Source organism: Leptodactylus fuscus, chromosome 5 (genome assembly GCF_031893055.1).
Source record: "Leptodactylus fuscus isolate aLepFus1 chromosome 5, aLepFus1.hap2, whole genome shotgun sequence".
NCBI lineage: Eukaryota > Metazoa > Chordata > Amphibia > Anura > Leptodactylidae > Leptodactylus > Leptodactylus fuscus.
Genome location: NC_134269.1, coordinates 36,963,687 through 36,990,991, shown reverse-complemented (window position 1 = coordinate 36,990,991; position 27,305 = coordinate 36,963,687). Strand labels below are relative to the sequence as shown.

Genomic DNA, 27,305 nt, shown 5'->3' with positions numbered 1-27,305 from the left:
CCGAACCGGCGTTCCAGAGCGCGGTGCAGGCGACCCCCTGTCCGGCCGCGGCAGAGTTCTGGGGTCCCATGGTGAGGCCACACAGGTGGGGCAGCGTATGGACTTGTCACTGCCCCAGAGTAGAGGCCCTTGTGCAGGACGCTCCAGAGTTCTCAGAGACGCCATGTTGGTGTGAACGGCGGCCGGTTGATAACTCCGCCCGCATAGAGAAGAGTTAGCCAATCAGGTGAGCTGCTGAAGGGGCTGGGATGATGTCATCCCAGGTCCTACAGCGAATGGAACCATGAGAAGCACCGGGCACGGGAGTGAATTACGGTAGTGTACGGGAATTCCATGTAGCCTATCGTTCAATCCGGGACCCAAGGTATGTATGTGTGCAATTTTAGACAAATCCGTTCGCCCGTATAGGTGTGATTGAGGAACAAACATCCAAACACACATAGTTTCACCTTTATAATATTAGTAGGATGAATACCAACGGAGTGATCTATATAGTCCTCACTCATCCAAAGCCCTATAGCCAGGTAGTGGCGGCTAGTTTTCTCCTGATTTAGGTTGCGTTGACAGATGGACACCCGGTGCAGATCTGTTATAAACCGCTGGAGAAAAACATCCTGCAAGCCTGATTTTTGTAATCCGGCCATTTTAGTTAAAAAGAACCAACATCAGAATTGCAGGAGACTTATGGGAGTGCCTCAGCGAGAGGTGTCTAGATATAGTCACATACACCATGGCTTTACTTACCAGCTCCTGTTACCCCTCTGACAGTTCTCTTAATATCGCCTTATTGGGATCTTGTGCTCTCAAGGTCAGCAGGGCCTGGTGTCTACCATCTACACTCATCTATTGTCTACAGTGTTACGCCACTTGCCCTTCTTGGTATTGACTAAGTGCACCGATTCCTTCTATGTCTCAAGATGACTGAGCTAAGGCCCAGGAATTCCATTTACAGACATGTCCAGCAGACACCAATATATCACCCATCAGTGCTGCATTACCCCAGACAGGTGACAACAAATATGGCGCTTGGATTTAGACCATTGCCATAGATCACACCGACTTCACCCATCTGATGTTGTAGTGTCCAGCTGTGGGCTCCTTCTGGGCCAAGATGTTAGATCATCTTGAAGGTGTATTTGACAAGCCCTCCCTTCCATGCATGGTTTGGACCTCATCCTAGAGGAGGACATCAAGAGCACATCTTCTTGCAGAAGTTCCTATTTTTGGCCCCCTTCATGATCTTTATGTGGTAAAATAACCTACCCTATAAAAATATGTGGCAGCCTTGAAAATTTTCAATGTGTGAGGGGTGTGTATTATGTGTCACCTTTGGCCCATTACTGTGTATCTTCACCCTTATGGATTTTTTTGTATAATTTTTTGAGTTGTACCGTCTGCCTATGTACAGTACCTCCAGCCTGGACCCCATCAGTATACCATAGTCCTTTAAATCCTATGTCAATTTTCGTTTTGCGTATCTGTTTTTCCTCCCCATCTTCCAAGAGCCATTTCTTTTTTTTTTTTTTGGTCCACAGTGTTACATGATGGCTTATTATTTGTGGGACAAATTGTACTTTGTAATGGCACCATTCAATATACTGTATAATGTACAGAACATGCGGCCAGAAAAGTAGCTCACGATCTACTTTCCTGTCCGCATAACTTGTGCAGAGACCGTGCAGAAAGCACACAGACCCCATTATAGTCTAAACTGATTACTGATATGAACAACTGCTATGGAGATCCTCCCCATGCCTCTTGTTCATTGTTGAGCCCTGCGTGCCTTGTACCTTTGTTTTGTTTATATTGTGTTTTTTTCCCCTTTATTTTTTGTTATCAAAAAACCCTTAATAAACTTTGATTCCACATAAAAGGGCCATATATGAAGCATGTAACCTGCAACATCTGCCACAGACAACGTCACACCAATATGGGAGCAAGATCATGTATTTGGGCTGTAGTGAAAACACCAGCAGGTACAATCACAAGACAGAAGGAGACAAAACGACAAGATGGCAGTCCACGCTACATACACGGCATACGTCCCTAGTCATAAAGCGTCGGTGTAATCTCACACCAAACATATATTATAAAACAAAAAGAAAAGAACAAAAACTTTACAGTCTGCTCAGGCCGAGCTGCCAGAAATATATTTAGTCATTTATCTTCCATTAAAATACACTTTGCTAAATTACATTATTTCCATATGAGTGATATATTTATTTTGTACATACAAACATGTCTTCCTCAACCCCTTTATACTGCGATTCTCCTGTCCCCCAATTCTGATCTGCCAAGACAATCCATTTACAATGAAAAAAATCTCCGCTGCACCAAATCATTTTGTATTATATCTTTAGAAACCAGGTTCGGCTTTGTTTGACTGATACAGAGCTCCAAACCCCCTGCTGAAACATTACATTTAAAGGGATAGACTGCAAATGAAAAAAATAAATTTAGTTATTGCTTTTTAACCAAAAACGGATGGGATCCCTCTCTTTAGTTTGGTCATGTGATCTCATTTTGTCCTGCTGAGATGGAAACCGCTCTGTGCTACAACAGAACTTCCTATATGATGAAAGAAGATAGACTGCACCACACAGGCTCTCCACCAGGGGGAGACAAGTTTCTATCACAGTTACTGCTATTGATCAGACAGGCTCCTGTCCACACTTCTAATAGAGGAGATGACAATTCGGCCTCCCTGACTGTATACTTATAGTCTGTTAAATTACTCACAACAGAATATGGTCTGGAAAATCCAATCTGAACGTCGGCTTTATCGAGGACTAGGATGCAACGAGTCCCTGACTCCTTGTAACTCCAAGGAGCCATGAGGAAGCAGGGACTCCTAGCATCATAGATCACCATAATGCATGAAGTCCTGGTCTCCTGACTGGGTTCAGTCCAGGAAAACTGGCTGATGTACTGACCAGATCGTAATCTTCTGTGTGCATAGAGTCTTAGAAGAATATAAGTACACTTTCTCCCAGCAGGCACAAATGATATGGTCTCTAGTGGCCCATATGATGCTGTGGTGAAGCATTCTGGAATTGATAGCAGATCACGGAGTACAAGAGCATGGGAGCATCCGCCATGTGATGTTATTATTGGGATCAATGTATGCAATGGGCTCCATAGCTCCCTCTAGTGGTCACGATTCATACATATTCTATTTCTAGGCAAAGGATTTGAAGCTCTGTTTTAGAGAACAAAGCTCAGGCCATTGTAAAGATCAATTAAATTTATCTGAGGTTATATCACAAAAACACTTCCATAGGATAGAAGATAATTTGCTGATTGGTGGGTGTCCGACTGCAGAGACCCCAACCAATCCTGAGAACAGGGGTGTTTTACCCCATTGTGAATGTGGTGGTGAGGGGCTGCATCAGCATTTGGTGCTCCAATCACAATAGCTAGGGTTCTCAGCGATTGGACTCCTCCGATCAGAAATTTATCCTCTATCCGATGGTTTTAGGACCACTTTAAGAAGTTAATCAGCACAGAATTTCTTATGTAAGGGTGGACGTTCACATCTAGAGGATTACCCCATAAAAATAACCCACCGCTAAATATAGGCCCTTGAATTGTTTGTATTTGGGAAAGCGGGGTGACAACCAAGGCAACACTTAATACAAACTGTACGGATTCCAGAGACTTTACCTTTTCCATGATCACTGGACAACTAGGTAGGTATACTTTTCAGGAGTCTCGGAAAGCTGGGCGATATCTCCTTCAAGAGCAGCCATACTAGTTGTCACACTGCTTTGTAAAAGCTATAAAAGCTCCAGGACCTATATTTACTGGATTGGTAATATAGTTATTTCAGTAGTTGATTCTTTACAGCAGTAAGGCATTATATCATACAGACAGAGGCAAAGAGTTTCTTCAGAATTGTACCGGTTACAGATCACAGTGGAGGCAGCCATTTTTCTAAAGTCATCCTATATGCATCTACACTTAAAGGGTAACTCTTGGCAAAAAAAACCCTGTTATCCTCTGCCATTTTTTCAACCCTCAAAGTCTTAAAGGGGTTTTTGAGATTTATCAATTGATGACCTGTCCATAGGTGATCCATTAAAGGTTGGCGGGATCAGCTATAGATCCGGTGTAGTGAACCGAGCACAGCATTGTATATTTTACCATGGCTGTGCTTGGTATAGCAAATGAGCTCTAATCACTTGAATGGGACTGAGCTGCTAACAGGCCATGTGACTCATGAACGTGATGTCAGGGAGTGAAGATGAGCTCACAGGTGTCAGACCCCAATTGATGATCCATAGGTAAAGCCCATAAATATCGGAGCTTCTCTTGGCCACCTTGGACCATGACTTGCCCCATTATCTGCATAAATAAATACTACCTCTATGTGATACAGCAGGGCATATCACACCGCCATGATGTCTCGTGCCCCTGGTGTATCACCCTGATAACTGCCTCCACTGTAAGTCAGTCCAGCCTGCACCAAAATCCAGAGAGCATGGCACATTGTAAGACACAGAAGTATTTGATCAGATTATCCATTGGCTGTAAATCTAGAACACAGATATAAAACAGAGACAGATGCACTTACATTTGGCCATAGAAGAAAAGATATTACATCCGAGTACAAACATGTACACATATACACAAGGCTATGCTTACAGACATTGTGGATAGCAAAAACAGGCTCCATTCATTCATACAGGCAATTTATATACCCCCGACAGTCGGCAGGGGTCACAATCACAGTCACATGATCAATTTTCTGCGCCAGGCACTGGGGTTCATTTGGAATCAGCACAAGTCTTCAGGGGGGAAGGATGAAGAAGAGCATGAAAATAGAAGACGTCTATGTGGGGATGACACCGGTGGCCAGGAGGATGATGAGCAGGAGGATGATGCCAACCACTATGCAGATTATGGCGATCATCTTTGCGTTTTTCCACCAGTATTTCCTGGCAACTTTCTGTGACGTGGTCTTGAAGTGTTCAGACTGAGGAAGACAAGAATAGGGTTAAGACACAACTAGCTGGTAAACCTTGAGAGGAGAAAAGGAGATGCTCCACATATACACACAGGGGTCTATCACTCATATATTGTGACAATACTGTATACGTCCAGTCGCCACTTCATGAAAACCGCATTCAATGAAATGCTTGTGCAAAACAGCTACTGCAGGAACAATGGCACCCCTGTTGTCTGGCCAAGCACCAATGGTCCTGAGCCAAACCACCGCCGGTGCAATATTGCAACACCTAGCTGCCATACACCTCTCCGTCCCATCCTGTAAAGTGATGCCATATTGCCATATTCCGTAACATTATGTCTGGTTGGCGTTTGACCTCTAGGACCTCCAGACATCCTGAGAATGAAGGGGCCCTTCATTGCTTCCATTTTACTTTGTTTTTCTGCACATGGCCACCATCTGTGCAGGAAATTGTAGCAGGTCTAATGCAAGTGAATGGGGCTAGCTGCAGTTTCCCTGCACAGCTAGGTAACGGGGAAATACTGATGTGCAGGGAACGGTTACAGCACTGCGCCCCTTAATTCTCAAAATCTCAGACCGCCACCTCTGCCCAACCAAATACATACTGGTAAGTCCAGTGGCTGCATTTTCTGGTCCAAACCCTATGTGGAGACCCAGACTCCAAGCATCATAGTCATCCAGAGTCCTTTCCTCCCTGCGAGTTGACAAATTGATCCAGTATTTTATATTGATTGACATTGACATGGGGCATTTGGAATCAGCCTCATAGGGGTTTTTTACGTTGCTCCGAATCAACACTGTAGGATTATAGGTTGGACAGGATTGACCTGTGTTTTCAACCAAAGTCACCTACTACGTAGAAGTAACAATAAATCCGAAATATATGGACTGTACATACATACATACTGTACATGTAGCTCTGAATTTCCCCATGGTGGGACTATTTAAAGGATTATCTTATCTTATCTTATATAAACCCTCAGGTGCCATTACTTACACTAGCCTCCAGGTCCTCGGTCTTATTTCTCAAGTGATCCAGGTTCTCGCCTCGAGCTAGGATTCTCTCTACATTTTGAGACATGATATTCTTCACCCCTTCCACTTCACTCTGCAGGTCTCTCACGCGATCCGTGCCCCCTTGGGCCGCCGGCCCTGCGGCTTCCTGAGAATATAAAAATAAAGCAATATTAATATACAGAATGAAGTAGTAACCTACGATATAAAGTCACTGAACACCATGCTCTACAGAGCCATGATAGAGAGGCTCAGACATCACATAATATGTGGGGTGGGGGTGAGACAGAAAATGAAGAAGGAACAAAAATGTAAAAAAAAAGGGTTAAGCATGTGGAAACCGCTTCTGTGAAAGAGTTCAACTGAAGCCTCAAAGGCACAAATGGTGCCAAGTCTAATGTGGTATTGCAGATTACAGGCAGCGCCTACCCAGCCGGGGCACAAGATACGTTCATTACTGGGAATACCGGCCTTGTCATTTACGGCTGTGGTGTAGGCGGCAGTATTATTATGGACCACTAGGCAGCCCGTGTGCCGCCATATGGCACCTCTGTAGACAATGAACCAGTTTATGTAAGAATAAATACTCCGTGTATCTTTGTATGAAATTTCTGACTCAAAGGTTTAGTATGGCATTTTATAGGTTCAATGATTGCGGGGGGGGGGGGGGGGGGGGGGGGGCACACGTTTTCTGTAGGTTTTTTTCTTTTTGGCACAGAAACTCACAGCATATAGACTTATCGAAACCTGTAAAAATCCAATTTACGGCCAATACAATTACTACAGTAAGAACAAGTCGAGACGTTACTGTGTTCTTATGCAACCCTGTTACAAGATGCTGGTGTAAATTTTGGGTATAACTTATGCCACTTAAAGGATTTCATTATCTTTACAATGTCCGGAGACCAGATTGTTTAGATCAGGAGGATCGCCAAGACTGGATACACTTGTGGCAGAATCAATGACGCTGAATATTTGCATTAAACAAAGGAAGCAATACCAGGAAACATGGAAATCACAAAGTACATATTGCCCACAGCCTTTATCTACAACTGATCAGCACTGGAGAATTTACAGAAGTTGTAAATTAGGAATTATTAAATTCATTACTGTGTAAACCCAGGTCTGGAGATAAGGAATGCCTGGGGATTGTGCATAAGGAGCTAAGGCGACAGATTAGGGAGGGGAAAGCCAATTACAGAAGGAAGATGGAGCAACAAATGGCTGAAGGATCTGGCAGTAAAGTTAGAATAGTTTTAAGGCAATATCTGGTCACAGACAACCGTCTCCCAGGCAGGAGGAGACACACAATGGCTCCTAATGAACTAAATTCTATTCTTCAAAAGATTTGATCACACACCAACTCCTCCCACCCCAGCATGTCATTCAAGGCCCCACTCCCACCTGGTTACAATCTGATCTTCACAGAGTCTCAAGTGTGTAGGGAAATCAGGAGGATAAAAGCAGAGAAGGCTGGAGGACCCGATGGGATAAGCAAGAGAGTTCTTAGAACGTGCAGAGACCGGCTGTGTGGTGATATTACACACATGTACCATATGAGCCTGAAGCTGGGAATGTTACCACAACTGTGGAAAACATCTTGTGTGGCACCAGTTCCATGGACACCTCATCCGACGGACCTCAACAGCTACAGACCTGTAGCACTGACATCCCACTTGACGAAGGTCCTAGAGAGACTGGTCCTGGCACACTTATCCCCCCTCCAGTTTGCCTATCTGCTGGGTATTGGGGTGGATGATGGCATCATCCGTCTTCTTCACAGAGCGCTTTCCCACCTGAATAAACCATTGCCCAGGGCAATGTGTCAGACACTGCGATCTGTAGTACGGGGGCACCACAAGGTACAGTTCTTGCACTCTTGCCCTCTTTACACTGTACACTGCTGACTTTAGGCACAACTCCTCCAGCTGTTACTTACAGAAGTACTCCGATGACTCTGCTATAGTAGGCCTCATCACTGACGGAGACTACAGGGAATACAGAGACTTAAATCGGGACTTTGTGGAATGGTGCCAGCGGAACCAGCTCAGGATTAATGCTGGGAAGACCAAGGAGATGGTGGTGGACTTTAGTAAACGGAGAAGTGCTCCAAATCCAGTGGACATCCAGGGGACAGGGATTAATATAGTTAAGACCTATAAGTATCTGGGTGTGCTCCTCAATAATAAACTAGACTGGGCCGATCACCTGGAGGTGCTGCACAGAAAGGGTCACTGCAGACTCTACCTGCTCAGGAGGCTGAGGGCCTTTGGAGTCCAGGGGACACTTCTTAGGACCTTTTTCAACTCTGTGGTAGCATCAGCCATCTTTTTCAGAGTGGCCTGCTGAGGGAGTAGCTTACCAGCCAGGGATAGGAATAGACTTCACAGGCTAATTAGAAGGGCCAGCTCTGTCCTGGGGAGCTCCCTGGACCCAGTACAGGTGGTGGGTGACAGAAGAATACTGTCCGTGGTGATCTCCATGCTGGAGAACAACTCCCACCCCATGTATGAGACGGTGACAGCACTGGGCAGTAATGTCAGTGACTGACTGCTTAACCCCAAGTGTGAGAAGGAACAATATCAGAGATCCTTCCTCCCAACCGTGATCAGGCTGTATAATCTACATCAGGATAAGTGAAGATCACTTTGCACAAAGAACTGAATGATCCTGAAGTCTTTCTTTTCAGTTGCTATGACACATATCTTTTCTATCTGCTATGAGCTTGTATGTGTTCTTTCTTGTAATATATTACGGTATTATCCATACTGCTATAACACAATTTCCCAATGGCGGGACTATTAAAGGATTAGCTTATCTTAAATAGGTTATTCCATATGGGTCATAAACACCCAAAAGATGTGGGTCGCAAGAAAGGGGGTACTCTACCCCTGAGTTTGTGCATGCGCAGCTCTCTCCTTCTATAGGCGTTCCTAAAATAACTGAAAAGCTTGCTTGGCTATTTTTGGAATTTGCATTGAAGTAAATGGAGAGACGTGCATTCTTCAGACAGATACAGGTCGCATCTCTGGAACTCACATCCATTGGCCATTTATGGCATATCCTATGAACATGCCATAAATGTCCGAGATGAGAATACCCTTTATAAGGCATGTAGGTGGAGTACACAGGGACTTCCGTTTACTAGGATATTGGGCAGCATAGGGAGCAACAACCTGTGTTTACCATGGTCAAAAGTGCTTATATCCCTTAAGAAAGGAGGAAGGGCTGTGGGCATTCTTGGAAGTCAGAGAGAAGTAATATAAAGCAGCCTTTCTTTAGCTTCATCGTAATTACACATTCCTCATTCTTCGGGGGATTTTCTGCCCTTTACACTGAGTTCTTTATACCGCACACAAACCTTCAGAGGCTTTCAGTTACCATCCAAGATCTGGCGTCCTCGGCATGCCAGCAAAAATACTCCGCAGCCTACAAGGACTAAGGAATTTTGCAGAAATAACCATCTGCTCTTGTGGAGTCTTTTAAGGACGTAATATTTCAAGTCCACACATCTACAACATAAGATCTGCTGAAAAGGAACTGCATCAATATAAACTATATGGCCAAATGTATGTGAACACCCCTGAGAGGACCGGGGCAAATGTGCAAAAGAAATCAGGCACATAGTCATGCCATCTCCAAAGACAAACACTGGTCGTAGTATGGGCACATGGCCATATCAAGCCTACCCATCCTCACATTTCCTCTTCACTCCGGGTATAGGCACAGCGATTTCTTATTGTAATCTGTAGTCAGAGCATGGACACTTATAATGTATTGTATATAGATTTGCACTTAAATGGTAACTTCCAGCAAGGTTTGCACACATGGCCTATAGGCATTTTTTGGGGCCAGAATTTCCTACAGATTCATAGGCTTATCCCATTACCAGAGTTGTTGGGTGAATCCGGACTTCAATACAAATATACCCCACTTCGCCAAAAGAAAGCAGTCTGGTACTAGAACTTCTTCACCCTCCATAGCTTCCTTATCGCTCTTTGCAATAGCAATGGATAATTCCGGAAGTATCTGCAGTGAACTATACAAGGCCATAGACACTGCCAGTATCTGTTCTGCTGGCAGAACGAGTTCTGTGACTAACAGAGTCACTCGATGTTGTAATGTCACCTGGCAGCAGGCAGGCCAGCATAGGACTTTACAAATACTGAGCCCAAGAGCAATGCACAGTCTGAATACAGGTTTTAAGAAGAGGATTCTGGTTATTTATTGGACTACAAAGTTCCAGTAGAATGAGCAGGCTATAGCGGTACTTTGCACTGTGTGCTGTACATAGGAAGGTTAAAGTGTCTGCTGACACTAACTATGGACAGCGCCTCACAGCAGTGGTACAGAAGATATGGTTGTGCCATAAGTCTGCATGCACAGTACAGGCTGTTCCAGGACACATTTGCTTGCAGAAGTAAATTCCTTAATGGGACACTTTAGGACTTTGGAGCGTTCTATAACATGCAAGGGTCATGTTGAGATGGGCTGCACTGCTCATGTACCCAGGTATTATCCATCACTTACATATGTGGACCAACTGCACCTATAATGCACAAACATCTTGAGGAAATCTCCAAGGATTCGTTGTCGCAGAGCTAGCAAATTTAACCCAATATGGTAAAGTATGTAGTTCCAGATGCCCCATCATGAAAGTATAACCAAGTCTTACGTTACAGATATTACACAATAGATGTACACGGTAATAGCAGGAGAAGTACATGCTTGGCACTGAAACAATCTCATTCAGATAGATATACCTATGATGTATGATATGTATGCTGTCAAAGACATCTACAATGGGGTCCTCAGTCCATCGTGACCACTTTCAGCCAGTTCAGTCGGATTACGGCTCCAAATGGTGATCAAAATGGTTGCCAATATGACATATGGGGAGAGCATCATATATTCTGTAGGGGGGATGGACAGTTACTGGGGAGGGTGTTATATATACTGTAGGGGGTGCACTGGGAAAATCATATATATATTTATTGTGCAGGGGGGTACACTGGGGAAAGTGTTCTATACAATGTAGGGGTGCACTGGGGAGAGCATTATTTATACTATGGGGGACACTGGGGAAAGCATTATATATACTATGGTGGGGAACATTGGGGAGAACTTTATATACACTGTAGGGTTGCACTGGGGAGAGCATTATAAATACTGTGTGTGGGGGGAGGGGTGACTGGGGAAACTATTATATATACAGTACGGCATGTGTGTAACCACAGGGGAGCATTACGGTTTAGGGACTAAAAATTTTTTGGGCTCCTAAGTAGTTTTTTTCAGTTTGGAGCACTGCAGAAGGGGTGTTGGTAAGGAGATTGCCTTTGTACGCAGCTTTTTTTGTTGCAGATTTTGTTGGGGTTTTTTGAGCCAAAGCCAGTAGTGGATTGAGCAGATGGTAGAAGTATAAGAACTTCCTATTTATTTCCCATTCCTCTAGTAGCCATTCTTGGTTTTGGCTCAAAAAACCGTGACAAAAAAAAAAAAGCTGCGTTTCCGCAACGTGGGGCCCTAGCCTAAGGTGGACTTCACCTGGAGACGAGCACCATTGTTAAAGCTGATACAACTGCTAATGTGATAGTTACACCAAGGACTAATAGATGGTTTTGTTTTCAGACCATGGCTGCACGACATGGGTGTGACTAGCAGGGTGTCAGGCATAGCAGCTGCTGTTGTGACCAACAACTAAGGAAGGTAATCTGTACCCAGAATTAAAGAAGCAGTCCAGGAACAAAAAAATAAAAATTCCCCTTCATTTTAAAATGATCCTCGATCTGACTCCCATAGACCTGCATTGATATTCAAGGCAAATTTAGAGGCCAAGGAGAAGTAAATGCAACCTCATTTTATGTCTTACTATGAAACCCAATGGTTACCCCTGCTATGTGTATTATCTTTGTATGTGTTTCTGTACGCATTATTCCTGTGATATGAAATCACAGTGTGTATTATCCCTGTACTGTGACATCACAGTGTGTATTATCCCTGTACTGTGACATCACAGTGTGTATTATCCCTGTACTGTGACATCACAGTGTGTATTATCCCTGTACTGTGACATCACAGTGTGTATTATCCCTGTACTGTGACATCACTGTGTGCATTATCCCTGTACTGTGACATCACTGTGTGCATTATCCCTATACTGTGACATCACTGTGTGTATTATCCTGTACTGTGACATCACTGTGTGCATTATCCCTGTACTGTGACATCACTGTGTGTATTATCCATGTACTGTGACATCACTGTGTGTATTATCCCTGTACTGTGACATCACTGTGTGTATTATCCCTGTACTGTGACGTTACTGTATTTATTATCCCTGTATTGTGATGTTACTGTATTTATTATCCCTGTACTGTGACATCACTGTGTGTATTATCCCTGTACTGTGACATCACTGTGTGTATTATCCCTGTACTGTGACATCACTGCATTTTTGAAGACATTACTAGGTTTATCGCCTCTACACCATTACATCACTCTTTGCATTAGCCTTGGTGAAGTTTCATACTAGGGCATTTCTAACCTATGGGGAAAACACAATGCAGTGTCATGGATCTGCCATTTTGCAATCACAAATAATACAACAGTTTTATATAGATTTTGTAAATGTTGTAGGAACCCGTCTGAATTCACTCCCCTTACTCACTACCATTGGGGGATTTATTTTGTATGAGTTTGTGCAGTCATTCGATTGTCCCAAATATTGAGACGGTAACACTACCTTGACAAAACTTTCCCAACACTGGCTTGATATCCCCAACTAAAAATACACCAGATGATTTATGGTCCACAGACTAAAAAGTTTTAAAGGGGTATTCCCATCTGGGAAATTTCCGGCATATCCATGGGATACTATAACTGTCCATTAGATGTCCAAGAGGTGAGATCCCCCATGTCCAATGTCTCATGGCTGCAGTAAGTGTACGCCGCATGTGGGTGGCTCGGTCTCCATTCACTTTTATGGGACTTCTGAAAATAGTCAATCCTCTACCTCAAAGAAATGCTACCAAAGTGTTGTGGTTACGTCTTTACAAGATAGTGAGTTGTACAACTTGTTCCACCTGCACAAATGATACCACTAACTCCAGAGAAATGCGGTTCTCGGTACAAGTCACTGCCGACACCATCATCATTACACTTTATGACAGTCTGCAGGAAGGCATTAACCTATGTACAGATCAGTAGATTGTCATTTAGACAACATGACCAGGTAAAGCAAACATGTGAGAAGGCAGGTACGTCACAAAACAAAAATAACCCTTTAATGTATACGAAAAATCTAAGGGAACTTGGCATCAATTTTAAGGGATATTCCGCCTCGAAACCAGCGACAAATTATGCCCTGACTCCGACTCCCATTGTTTTCAGTGGAAGGCAGAGATCAAAGCAGGCCGCTGAAAAAATAAAGTATCCTGCTCCATCTTGTCGCGATTCAGCTGCCAAACCCGCAGAGCCCCTCCGCTGATCAGTCATTCATCTCAACCTAACCGGCAGGTGAAAGCCGGACAGCCGGAATGGAAGAAGTCTGCCTCAAATTCCTCTTCCATTTCCACCCCGAGCTCCTGAGTTCAATTTCTAGGTAATTTTTCTGATTTTGTAATGGGTAGGTGCACCCTAAGGCCATGTTCACACATGAATTTTTGGAAATAAACTTGGCAAATGAGTGGTATCCTAGGTATGATATAAAAGCATTATCGCAATATACAGGATCTATATCACAGGTAAAGCGATTATACATGCCTCAAGCTAGGGCACGACCCTTTTAGGGTGTCCTTTATCCCTGTGATTATTGGGGGTCCCACAAATGATTAGGTGTCCTTGACGTGTCCTAATGGTGCACATAATGAACAAAGCCATCATTGTAGGTGTGCAGAGAATCCTACAGTCTTCTGTATGGCTTCTTTGTATAAACCTCGAGGAAGAATATTCAGTTACAGTAAAACAATCCACCATTGAAGGTGTAATTACATCCAGGCCCAGGGAATAAAACAGGATCTATAGGGCCTTGTGTGTAATAACCTAGAGGTACAATACAAGATTGGGGAGGTTTTCCCACTAATACCACCAATAAGTAACAAGTGTGTGATCATTTGATGTTCCACTGCCGTGACCCCTTAATGGCCCTAAATACAGGGGTTCTCGAGTTGAACAAACCAATGTATGAACGAAGCAATAGTGCACATGCGTGATCACCAGGGGACTTGGAAACCTCCAGTCTTATCACAGCTGGGGTTCCAGGGGTCAGATCCCCAGCAATGAGGCATTTACCTCTTATCCCATGAAATAGCAAGGAACCACTTTAATTTTCAATTAAAGGGGTTTTCCAGGTAGAAAGGGGAATCCAAGGGGACTAAAGTAAAAAAAAAAAGAAGCAATGCCTACCTACCCCCGATCGTCTGTAGTGGCATCGGATGCCCTGCGTTGTTTCATGCACGCACAGGCCAGACCGGAGGTGGGGTGGCTTTGGTGACATCACCAGTACCGAACCTTAATGGTGTCACTTCCAGCGTGGCCAGTGCCTACACAGAATGGAACAAGGGACCAGTCACGGGGTTGGGGGAGCAGGATTTCTTTTATTTTACCCCACCCTTGTCCCTTCTGGATTTTGTATTTTGACTTATATCTAAACACCTTTAGATCAGTAGACAATACCGGAGCATGAGTGTATACGGAATCTAACACATTGATCAAGATGCCACCTACATGCCATGTAAACGTATCATGACTCTATGAATACTTATGTCTACAAACTCCACTCCTGTGCTCGTGCATATAACAGTGTCCTGGATTTGTACAACCACCATAGAAATAAGTTACGCCAGGTTCACACTAATGCCGGCCCATCCATTATTCTGGACAGTCAGCATACCACGTCATACCCACCGTTCCAGATGTTTGCGAGTTATGTAGATTAGTTAAGAAATTTAACGTAAGGCTGTGGTCGACCCCGTTCATAAAAGCGGTAACTATTGGTCTAAACCTCAATATTTCATAAAGCAAATAAAGAAAAATTTCACAATAAACTCCTACAAAAAACCGTCAACGTCAAAACAGTATGTAATAGTATTATAAAACCATTTCCTAACGCCCCGGGATATGGTAAAGGGGGTTTTCTGAGAAAAATGGAGGAAATGGCAAAACACACAACCAGTACTGCTCTCTGATCTGTACTTGGCCGTAGAAATGGCGCCACCATCTACCATGTGACTACTATAGCCAAACTACTACCACCGCAGTGGTCTCACGCCATACACCGGTGAGGCCAACGATTTGCTGCAGCGATCATGTGGGTACACGGAGACGTCTTTGCTGTAACCAAGTAAACCAAGATCAGTAGGGAGTCCTTGGGTTGGCGATGGATTTTTTTTCTTTTAATTTAATATACTACAATACAGTAGTATTGCAGTGCTTTTTTTCTCTATCATTATGTCTTTGGAGTATGGGAGGAAATCCACACAAACACGGGGAGAACATACAAACTCCTTGCAGATGTTGTCCTTGACAGGATTTGAACCCAGGACTGCAGCACTGCAAGGCTGTAGTGCTAACCACTGAGCCACAGTGTTGCCCCTGCGATGGATTTTTTCACTATGTGGTACCATTGGCCATTTCCTAATCCCTTAAATATGCAGATATCTCAAACAATGAAAAGGCTGGTGGGCATTTACCTATTTTATTTATATCCATCAGACCAAGGATCTTGGAAGCAGACTATACGTCACATAGGGAGGCCCTTGGAAAAAGGGGTACCAGCCCTTGTTGGTTCCACACCCTTACCATGCCTGTGAGAATCTGTACAGGACTCCATGTAATACATTAATCAACCATCCAGGTGCTGGACCCATGCAATGAGGGAGGATATGGATGGTGACTGTAACTTTATTAACGAATGGAGCACTACGTGTTTTGGGCGCGAGCCCTTTTTCAAGTGTAAAAAATGACTAGAAAACAGACGTACAACTTATTATAAAAACCAAGATGATAGGAATAATAAATAAAAATCAAATTACATCAACACATAAAATAAATAAAAATATATATGTGCACACTCTCATATAAACACTCAGAGTGCCATCAATAAAGATATAAAATCTAAATAATGTGCATGTATAATAATCAGATCAGCACCAAACAGATCCTGCGCCATTTTGGGTGTGCACCGTTCATGTCCTTCCCCATCACATGGGTCCAGCACCCGGATGGTCGATTGTGCAAAGTCCTCCAGAGGGAACGCCGCACAAAGCTCGGCACACGACTTGGGACACCCCGGGAAACTCAGAATTGCCTAAAAGGGTTTTTGAAAAAATAACTTCCCAAATCAGACATCCCTTTTTATATGGAATTAGTTCAGTGTCCTCATCCATTGCAGAATCAGCACCATATATCTACACCCGATATCTACATTTTATCATAGAAACAGCACCCCGCTTTGTCAAATGGTCATGTCTGATATGGCAATTCGAGGTAAAGCTGCTGAGATGCAATACCAGGCACAATCCAAGAGAGGCGCTGTATCTGAGAAAAACAAAAGTAGGTCTTTTCTTTCTGATCTGAACCCTTTGCTCTTGGATTATTGTATAGTATTACATTTATCTGAGATAGCTAATATCTCTGTTTACAGAGAAAATGATCCTTGCATTGCGTGCTCCATGCTGGAATTTATTCTGAAAGCTAAACCCACATCTGACGTCACTGCCCTGGAGGGTGAATAATCCTCCCGGCCACCAGCAAAAATGACAATTCACTTGTATCTAATATAAACAGGGAATTTAAGAGTATGTGACACCCTGGAATCATTTCATTTTATTATATACCAAACATCTTTAATAAAGGGCCGCACCCTATTAAAAACATAAATACACATTACACCATGGAGCCTGTGTGCGCTATACAGATGGGTAGATCACCTACTACATTCTGGATTCAATTTTGTAATTTTTGTTCCCTTTAGGTAGGTGGGTTGGGTGTTAGTGGCCAAAACTTCATGTCGTTTTGACCTCGGAAGCATTTTACAACACGCTACCATAGGCCCCATGTTGCCAAAAATGCACCAAAAAACTATCTTCAGAACCTGATGGCCACGGACTACGGCTCTACCCTATGTCACATGCTAGCTGTCATGTACATAGCTGGAATTAATGATGCTTGAAGTGGTATTTTTTTGGTCATTTTATCATCCAAAACTACAGCCACTATGTCCCTTTAAATTCTGGATGAAGACAGCCTTTAAAGGAGGATCTTTCACCACCTCCACCAACTCTTTTCCTCATTCACTAGTTGCTGTTCCACAGATTTCAGCGCAGCTGGAATTTTTTCTCTAGCCCCCTCCATGCCGGAGCTATCATTTCTGTTTGCAGAGAGCATAACTGTGCTGAAACTATCAGGTGGGCGGTTCCTTCTGTCTGCTCCAGCCAAGGACCGCCCACCCAGAGAATATAGAGAATATGATTGTGCTGCAAGTAGCAGAAGTGACTACTTGGGAACGGTGAGAGCTAGTGAAAAAATTCTAACTGTGCAGGAATCAGTGGAACAGCAGCTATTGAAGGATGCAAACAACTAGAGTTGTTGGAGGTCCACTTTAAGCAGCATTTTCACCATACTGTAAAGTTCCCCCCATCCAATAGTCCAGGAGGTATCAGGGTAAAATAAAGCACAATTGCTCCAACTGCCATGAGTCCACCCAGTCTGAACAGCATCATATAACAGTGTCAGGACCAAAACTGTATTCCCAGTGTAAAAAGCGCATATGACCGCAACATCCATGTATAAATAAATACATTTTGCATGGGAAGATTCCTTAAAAGGGTCGTACAGACCCCTGACATTCTTAAAACAGCTTACAAGGGTGTAATAAAACCAAAGCTGTAATGCTCAACTTGGCACTCCTCTACCAATGCTTTCCTGGTCTCGGTCTCTGTTCTTCTAAGTCCGGCGATGACATGCGAGTACTGAAACCAATTATGGCTACGGCAGGGATGGCAGTCATGTCAACACATCACCGATACAGTCAGTGAATTGCGCCAGTAGTAACCGACCAAGTCAACAAGTCTTCATTGTAGAAGAATGATACAAAGACCAATAGAGACCATATACTTACCAACCGCAAAGCTTCCAGGAGAACGGTGCAGCAAAGATTTTAAGGCAAGGTCAAGCCCTATTTGGATGCAAGATGCCCACTTTGTGACATGGCCCAAAATATACTGACCATGCCTCCCTCTTAGTACATGGCCAGCACATACAACCCAATTTAAGTGAGAGCGTTCCTCCAGGCCCAGGAGATTTGATAGCTCTTCCGGGATTCTGGGAGTTTACTCCTTGTTTTGGGTAGCCTTCTAGATATTCACAGAGAATTGATAAGTATGGTGGGGACCAGGGAAGTCTTGGTACTGAAGCAGCAAGGGACTGGTAAAGTGAGTATTACTCCCTCTGTTATTTAAGACCATTGTAAGCCATTAAAAATGTCACGGGGTTGGACAACCCTATAAAGGGCGTTCTCACTTTAAGGTGTTATTTAAAATCGGAGATTATCGGACTCCTGGGATCCCAACAGATCAGAAAAACAAAGTGACAATAGTATTCCCCGTAACACCCACGATAGTGACATCCATACACATATGGCTGTACCTGGCACTGTAGTTCGAGTGCCAAGTCAAAAGCTTTAATGGAACGCCAACAGATATTTGCGCTTACGTAGGTAGGACGCTCACATGGCAGGTATCTAGTCTTTCAGGTTTTCAAATTAAAAGGAAAGTCCAATAAAATAATACAATAGTCCCATCGCCGGCAGCATTGTGCTGGGAGCATAGGGAGCCCTGTGATCTATATAAAAACAACACTGACATCATGGCTATTTACAGACTGATGGGTTGAGTCCTATTTATATCTTCCATCACGCCTATGACATGTAAGTACCGTGCGATCACAACAAATATGTGACCCGGCGATCATTAAGACTATCTACATACTTCTCCCTATCTAGATAAGTGTTTAACTGTCTTGAAGGAGGAGGGTTATCAGTTTTATCAGGCAGGATAAGAAACCTTGTGTCATACTCCAGATGAGACATAATGAGAGGACAAGGGTTGGTAAGGCGGAAATGAACATGGGTGGTGACAAACGATTGCCTGTTCTCCAAGCTACTGCTACGGTATCTCCGATGTCTTCTGGATTACTTATGACATGTGAGTATGACATATTCCTGGGAGTGTTGCTTGCTTAACCGGTCGGCCATACTGTTAGTCACGTGTGAACTGGCCACCTTCTATCTGATACCTGTGGTTTCAATATGTCCTCCAAAACGCTTTTTTAGCCTAGCCAGTATTGCTAATGTTCAGGGTGTTTTTTTTTTTATTACCTTGGCAAAAAAAAAAAAAAAAAAATCTGCAAGGAATACAAGTTTACTCAGAATTTCCTCTTAGATATTAATGTCCAATACTGTCACACATCATAGGATGAAGGCAACGGACATTAACTGTAGTAGAGGAATGGATACAAACGGTAGCCCCCCCGTGTCTGTGTTCTTATTAACTTGTTTGTTTATTTTTGTAATGGAAGAAAAATGTCCTGCACGCGACTTTTTCTTCCATCAGAAAAATGAAAAAGTTTCCATCATGTTTTCTAGATTGGAGTGCATGTAGACTGGCATTCAATGGAGGGGACTCCATCTGCATCTGTCATTTAATGTCCGTTGCTCATATCCTGTGATGGATAAGAACAACGGACATTAAATAACAGTAACGTGAACCTAGCCTAACTTGTAAAATCTGGCTGGGGCATATTTATTTTTTTTCAGTTATTTTTTTCCAGTAACTTTTCCTTGATTTGGTTGAAAAAGACAGAAAATAATGTAGTAAGATGATCCATTTAATAGCTCGGAGTATTCGATCTAAGGTCAGCTGACTCCAATGATTTTAGGTGTTTACAGGCCGGTGTGTGGGTGGGAAGGATTGAGAGGTTGGATTTCAACATGCCTGATCATTGAGCGCGCAGGGAAGATAACTTCCAGAGGGCTTTCTCTCTGGAATACACCAAGGAAACCCACACAAATATGGGGAGAACATACAAAGTCCTAGCAGATGTTATCCTTGGTCAGATTTGAACCCAGGACTCCAGCTCTGCTAACCACTGAGCCACCCTATTTGTGCCAGGGTCCCTAAGACCAATCAGATGCCAAACAGCACAGCACTCAGCTCCTTTGTTTCAGCACTCGATGGGGGTCTCTGTACCCTTTCTGACCAAAGCAGCTAATATCACTATAAGCTTTCTAAAGTGACCCTTTAAATTCACAGATCTAAAATGTGTCCCAACACTTCTACATCCCCTTTATAGTAAGAAAGAAGTAGGTATATGATCTTTAAGGGTAGTTTCAGACAGGTTATTATTTCCATTTTATATCTCAACCTCCCAACATTCTTCAAAACACAATATAAATCCCCAAAAGAATTGGAATATAATAAAGCTATATATTTATTGTTGTTGTTTGCAGAAATATGTATAAGAATGGATTATGATCTCTATGGGAAGGTCCTTGTCATGGAGTCTAGTAATCCCATTATTGCTAATATTACATAGTATACAGCTGGGACTCATATACTGTATCTTTCTGGTTAACGTACAGAACACTGAAATTCACTTTAACATCGTTGTTCCAGCCCTCCCAGTTCAATGCGCCATCAGTTTTGCAGAAAATCCAACGGTAAAATGTTTTTCAATCCATAATCACTTTTTACATGAGTACTATACAAGACACTACAGGTCTATAGCCACAATAACTTGGTTATCACAGTGTTTAATATCAGCCCTGGCCTAAAGCATCAGGGCCGCATTCTGCCATGAGGCGAGATGAAGATCTCTCCTCAGGTGGTAAAATCCTGAGTCTCTGAGAGGGCAGCACTGAGTTCAAAATGGTCTCCAGAATATAATGAGCTGAAGCCCAGGGGAGGAGAGTAAACAAAACAGTGTTACTCACCTCTCCTGGGTTCCGACGCAGAACTCCATTGTCTCCCAGCTTCCTCAATAATTTCAGATACCTGGGTGACGCTGACCTCATGATACATAATGACGTCTGTGCATGGGTGAACCTGCCCTTTTCGCCGCTCGAGGTGGACGATAGAAAGCGGGAGGGGGGTGGGGGGGCGGAGCGGAGGGGCGTGATGGAGCGAAGGGGGTGGGGCTTAGCAGCGTTCGCAGACAGGGAGAGGACCTGCTCTCTGCCTGAGCGTGAGGGGAGGCTGCTGGAGCAGCGCGTGCTAAGCCAGTCCAGGACAGCTTGTCCTGGACTGGCTTAGGTCAGCAAAAATGCTGCCCTCCCTGGGGCCCTGGCATAGCGCCGCCTGAAGCGGTCGCCTCATGGGAGGTGTGCCGCTGCGTCAGTGTAAACTAGGTGACTGTTGAGGCCCAATCACAGGCTTCAGCAGTCTCTGACATCAATCCTATCTAATATTCGATGCACTTAACCCCTTGGTGTTCGGGCGCTTACACGCATTCCTATGGCGGCGAGTTATTGGATTGAATACTACTCACTCATCTCTAGTAATCAAGACTAATTTTATAACTTCAGGGCAAATGGGGCGCAATTTCCATTTTCACCTCAGGCAGCAGAAAAGCCAAATTCGGCCCTGCCATACACATATTGATTTCAGAATACACCAGTGGTCTAATGTGGAGGAGACAGTATGATAACCATCAATGTCTACTCTCAGGGCAACTACCTCATCCATGATTGATTATCACGGCAGGCATTATTGTTCCACGTGCGGCCATCTGAGTCTCCCTGCTTCGACCAGGCAATCCCCGATATAGAAGGGAAAAGGACCATACAGAGTGTCGGTTAAAATCCCATTTTCTGCCAGTATGCAAATGAGTTCTCTCGCAGCATTGGGGCGGGTCCCAGCGCTCAAACAGCACTGGGGGGGGGGGGGGCATTCCCAATGCTAGGGCCGCTTACAAGAAAACGGTTGCTTACAATACTGCGTGAGCGGCCATTTTTCTTGTGGCCGCGGGCATGCGCAGTCAGCTCTGCCCTAGGCCTGAGGCCTAGAAGTTTGAAGCCAACCCCTGGAAGAAGACGCGGTGAAGAGGACGTTCCTGAAGAAGAAGGAGGTGGCACTGGAGAGTTCTCTCGCAGCATTGGGACCCCCCCCCCCCCCCAGTGCTGCGAGAGAACTCATTTGCATACCGGCGGAAAACGGGATTTTAATTAAACAGCGGGGCGGAGAAGACATCTAAAGCTAGGAGACGAATAGCCTTTCTTAAGGCTATTCCGACACGTTAGGGAGAAAAAAAGGTTTTTAATGGTAGAATCCCTTTAAGCGTTGCCTATATTCATACAGTTGTATGAAAGTAAAACTGGCCATATACATTAGAGGTGTATTGTCTGAACATATAGATTTCAACACATAGCAGCATATGCTAGACAAGTTAAGGATTGGGCAAGTTGGCTTTTGTTCTCTAAGAGATAAGCCACAGCCAGCTACATCTTTCAGTATGCTATGCATGCATTACTCATCCGAGCATGCATGTGTGTGAGGGAGTCTGGTGTGATAGCTGATAGCCGGATTAGGTGACAACTGCTTCTGAATCTAAAGAATAATGTCCCTTACAGATTCAATGACAAAGAACGAAAATACGTTAGAAATCTGCAGAACTTATATGTGACTTAAGCAATAGCCACATATCAGTTGGGTGCAACTTCCTGGAAACTAAAAGCAAAAGTGGACATCTTGTTAAAAAGCACCGCTTACCACAGTGCTGTAACTATCCTGACCCTGGGTGCAGAATCTGACAGGGCCCCAAACATCTGCAGTACTACTATGGGACACAGAGTTTTCGGGCCGCCTCAAACTCCAGGGCGCGTGTGAAGTCACCCGCTGCACCCTCTATAGTTACATGCCTGAGTGTAGGTGCTGAGGGATGGTGTGGCAAATGTATACGCAATGTAAAAAAGGTCTGAAATTTGTGTGGGACGCAATATGGCACGCCAAACGAATTTACTTTATCAAGTGCATGCCATCGCATCCGGATTTGTTGACAGTTTCGCATTATGTGCTCCAATGTGCTTTGCTTGTGCCAAGGATACATGGCAACAGATTAAGTGTGCACATGCCCTTAGGCTGGGTTGATTCAGGACGCGCCTGCGGCATTTATCTAGTATGGTACATAACATATATAATACCATGGAGCCTATAGGTCACCTATATAAAAGAGGGATAACACACAGAGAGGGAAAGGACTGTGTATGTATATTCATGTCCCATAGACACACACATATATATATATATATATATATATATATATATATATATACATACATACACACACACACAGTGATGCTCATACATTGTATAGATTGAAGACGTCAGAAGCAGAAACATTGACAACATGTATATGTTCTATATCTCCTTAAGTTGTAGCAGTGACTGATCTCGTACAATGACGCAAACATCTTGGCCTCTTGCTCATTGAACAAACAGGTTATTTAGTAACAGCCACTTTGTGTTTCGCAAGACTAAATACCAATTTTTCATTGATTCGCAGCACACACAGACTCCATTGTGATAGAACAGGCGTCCCTGATGGTTTTCAAATTTCTATTGATCAAGACATGCACATGCATCCAATTGCAACATGCGCATGCAATCCAATGCAGGCAATAATCGCCTGTCTCACCGGCAGCAAAACCTCTGCAACCTATGGTAGGAGAATATATGCTGCAACTAAAATCCATGGTACAAACGGAAGTTCGCTGCGGATATAAAACCCCAATATGGCAATTATCGCTGCAGGTTTCACTCCTTACAGTGCAACGGGAGAAGTTTGCGCAGGAGCCATAGTTCATTTTATGTTTTATTTATATAGACAGTAAACGCCAGATTTTCCAGACTGGCGCACTGGCCACCCCACTACAATACCAATTTTGGGTGGTATCAAAGACCGTATTACTTGTATAAACCAGCCATGGACAGAAGCTACTTCATAGCTGGCATCTGTTCCTCTGTGACAGGTACTTTGACCCTCATGGACGCCAGAAAATACAGAACCTTTGAACTAAGAAACAACTTTGAGGTCCATTGGTAACTTATTTGTTGCTCACTAGTCACTAAGAAAGTGTCTAATATGCCATGTGAATTATCATCTGCTTCTAGGAAAGATGGGTGGCATCCACATATCCCCGAAATATCCTTATCACCTTCACCATATAGCTGCACTAGGCAGATTGCTGTTCAGGACTCTAGGAGGAATTGGGCCTGTAACGCCAACCAAACTTTCCAAGGAACAGACAAAGCTAAGAGATGGATGAATAGAACAACTTGCGGAGTCAATCTATTCCAGAAATATACAGTATAATGTCTCAAACATCTCTGGCCGTGAAGGGGTGGCAGGGCCACTGCTTGCCCTATGTGTCACTGTCAAATAACCTGACGTCATTGCACGCACACACCTAATCTGTGTCCTGGAAAGTCTACAGTGCCTTTAGCCGCCACATAATGGAGGGTTAACTCCATCACTGCCGGGCACAAGGGGCCTTTTGTGTAGGGACAATGGCGAGATATAATGGTGGTAACATATGACGCTCCCTATAGAAAAGCTTTGCTTCTGTGCAGGAATCTGCACTCTCATTGTTATACAAGCAGCAGGAAATCATCTGGTATACAGCAGCTGTGTCCCTAACAACACAGTATATAGCCGGCTCCTGGCTATATACACACACAATGTCTCTGTGTGCCATTCACGAACACTGAAGTAAACAGACAAAGTCCAACGAGAGTTCCTGGTGTCTCATATCCTCCATTATAGCTTTCTATTCTACTACGTAGGCAGGCACCTCAGCCAGGCACTTGTGTAGAACTAGAAGTCTCAGCACCCCAACTCTTATACTGTACACCCTTAGCATACTGGCTCAGACATACAATTGCTAGTGTACCGAGCCACGTCATTTTATAAGAAGGCTTCTCGACTTTATTGTCCAACTCTAGAAGAACTAGAAGTCCCAACATGTCCGGCCATAGCATTGCACCCTGGCTATTGCTGCGGAGAGCTACAATCCCAATACAACTTTGCTTCTGAACTTGTGAAGTTTCTGTAATGTCGTCCCCCTGAGCTGAACCACAAGATCTTGAAATCTTTAGTTCCGTCAGTGGGTTCTCTAAAGCCAAGGAGTTTAGTAGAACTACAAGTCCCCCTGTGGCAGACCCTACGTATCAGCACAGTTTAGGAGTCAGCTCTCTGTTATCTTGCACACTTTGCACTGAACTTTCCACTTTGCTCTCACGCCAAGCTCCAAGCTTTCTCAAGTCAGTTTCTTTATAACAAATCCATGTCTTGGCAACCCCCCCTTACAGTTTGTAGCCCCAGTGTGTGTGTGCAGCACTTACCGGCCTCCTGTCCATGGTTGTCCCTCTTTGTCGTTCCCCCTGGGTGCCTTTGTGAGTTTTAGCAGCGGTCTCTTCCTGTTGTGTGTGAGTTATGAGACTAGCCCTTCCTGTTCTGCACTTGTCTTCTCTCCTCCCTTCTTGGTCGGAGGGAGTGGTATAAGGAGCTCACCTTCCTTCAGGTACAGCTTCAAGGAGCATTCCAGCTCACTAGCTAACCCTGTAATCACAGGAATGCAGTCAGACAATATGGTAGATCTGCTAATCCTTATTAAAGGTATATTCACACATGCAGGTTTTATTCAGCTTTTTATGTAGTTTTTGAAGCCTAAATCAGAAGTGGATTGAAAAACAGAACAAGAATCATCTGTCCTGTATATGTGACCTCCATGTGTGAGCTATGCCTGATTCTGGCTTGTAACTGTCTCATAAATCCTGAACAAAACCTGTATGCACTATAGTCATCTATGATAGTAGGGACTCCTAGCGGTATAGTCTTCTATGATAGTAGGGACTCCTAGCGGTATAGTCTTCTATGATAGTAGGGACTCCTAGCAGTATAGTCATCTATGATAGTAGGGACTCCTAGCAGTATAGTCTTCTATGATAGTAGGGACTCCTAGCAGTATAGTCATCTATGATAGTAGGGACTCCTAGCAGTATAGTCTTCTATGATAGTAGGGACTCCTAGCAGTATAGTCATCTATGATAGTAGGGACTCCTAGCAGTATAGTCATCTATGATAGTAGGGACTCCTAGCAGTATAGTCATCTATGATAGTAGGGACTCCTAGCAGTATAGTCATCTATGATAGTAGGGACTCCTAGCTGTATACTATCTATGATAGTAGGGACTCCTAGCAGTATAGTCATCTATGATAGTAGGGACTTCTAGCAGTATAGTCATCTATGATAGTAGGGACTCCTAGCAGTATAGTCATCTATGATAGTAGGGACTCCTAGCAGTATAGTCATCTATGATAGTAGGGACTCCTAGCAGTATAGTCTTCTATGATAGTAGGGACTCCTAGCAGTATAGTCATCTATGATAGTAGGGACTCCTAGCAGTATAGTCATCTATGATAGTAGGGACTCCTAGCAGTATAGTCATCTATGATAGTAGGGACTCCTAGCAGTATAGTCATCTATGATAGTAGGGACTCCTAGCTGTATACTATCTATGATAGTAGGGACTCCTAGCAGTATAGTCATCTATGATAGTAGGGACTCCTAGCAGTATAGTCATCTATGATAGTAGGGACTCCTAGCAGTATAGTCATCTATGATAGTAGGGACTCCTAGCAGTATAGTCATCTATGATAGTAGGGACTCCTAGCTGTATACTATCTATGATAGTAGGGACTCCTAGTAGTATAGTCATCTATGATAGTAGGGACTCCTGGCAGTACAGTCATCTATGATAGTAGGGACTCCTAGCACTATAGTCATCTATCATAGTAGGGACTCCTAGCAGTATAGTCATCTATGATAGTAGGGACTCCTAGCTGTATACTATCTATGATAGTAGGGACTCCTAGTAGTATAGTCATCTATGATAGTAGGGACTCCTGGCAGTACAGTCATCTATGATAGTAGGGTCTCCTAGCAGTATAGTCATCTATGATAGTAGGGACTCCTGGCAGTACAGTCATCTATGATAGTAGGGACTCCTAGCACTATAGTCATCTATCATAGTAGGGACTCCTAGCAGTATAGTCATCTATGATAGTAGGGACTCCTAGCTGTATACTATCTATGATAGTAGGGACTCCTAGTAGTATAGTCATCTATGATAGTAGGGACTCCTGGCAGTACAGTCATCTATGATAGTAGGGACTCCTAGCACTATAGTCATCTATCATAGTAGGGACTCCTAGCAGTATAGTCATCTATGATAGTAGGGACTCCTAGCAGTATAGTCATCTATGATAG

General features: G+C 43.7%; 2 protein-coding genes across 2 annotated transcripts in view; one reads left to right on the top strand and one right to left on the bottom strand.

Moving 5' to 3' along the window:
• Window positions 1–1,931: 1,931 nt before the first annotated feature.
• Window positions 1,932–25,493, bottom strand: VAMP8 (vesicle associated membrane protein 8). The gene is made up of 3 exons (XM_075272938.1): window positions 25,378–25,493; window positions 5,967–6,131; window positions 1,932–4,975 (listed from the first exon to the last, which is right to left on the bottom strand). Exons 1-3 carry the CDS (start codon window positions 25,390–25,392, stop codon window positions 4,832–4,834), a joined length of 324 nt encoding a protein of 107 aa, XP_075129039.1. The 5' UTR covers window positions 25,393–25,493; the 3' UTR covers window positions 1,932–4,831.
• Window positions 18,982–27,305, top strand: part of GGCX (gamma-glutamyl carboxylase) — a 49,565-nt gene continuing 41,241 nt past the window's right edge. The window contains exon 1 of the mRNA XM_075272926.1: window positions 18,982–19,185. Coding sequence (XP_075129027.1) covers window positions 19,062–19,185 — 124 coding nt within the window. The 5' untranslated portion in view covers window positions 18,982–19,061. The remainder of the gene's footprint in view (window positions 19,186–27,305) is intronic.

Excerpts from the sequence above, each read along its gene's own strand:
- VAMP8 (XM_075272938.1), bottom strand. Across the intron at positions 4,976-5,966 it reads CCGAGGACCTGGAGGCTAGT|TCTGAACACTTCAAGACCAC; the intron begins GTAAGTAATGGC and ends TGTCTTCCTCAG.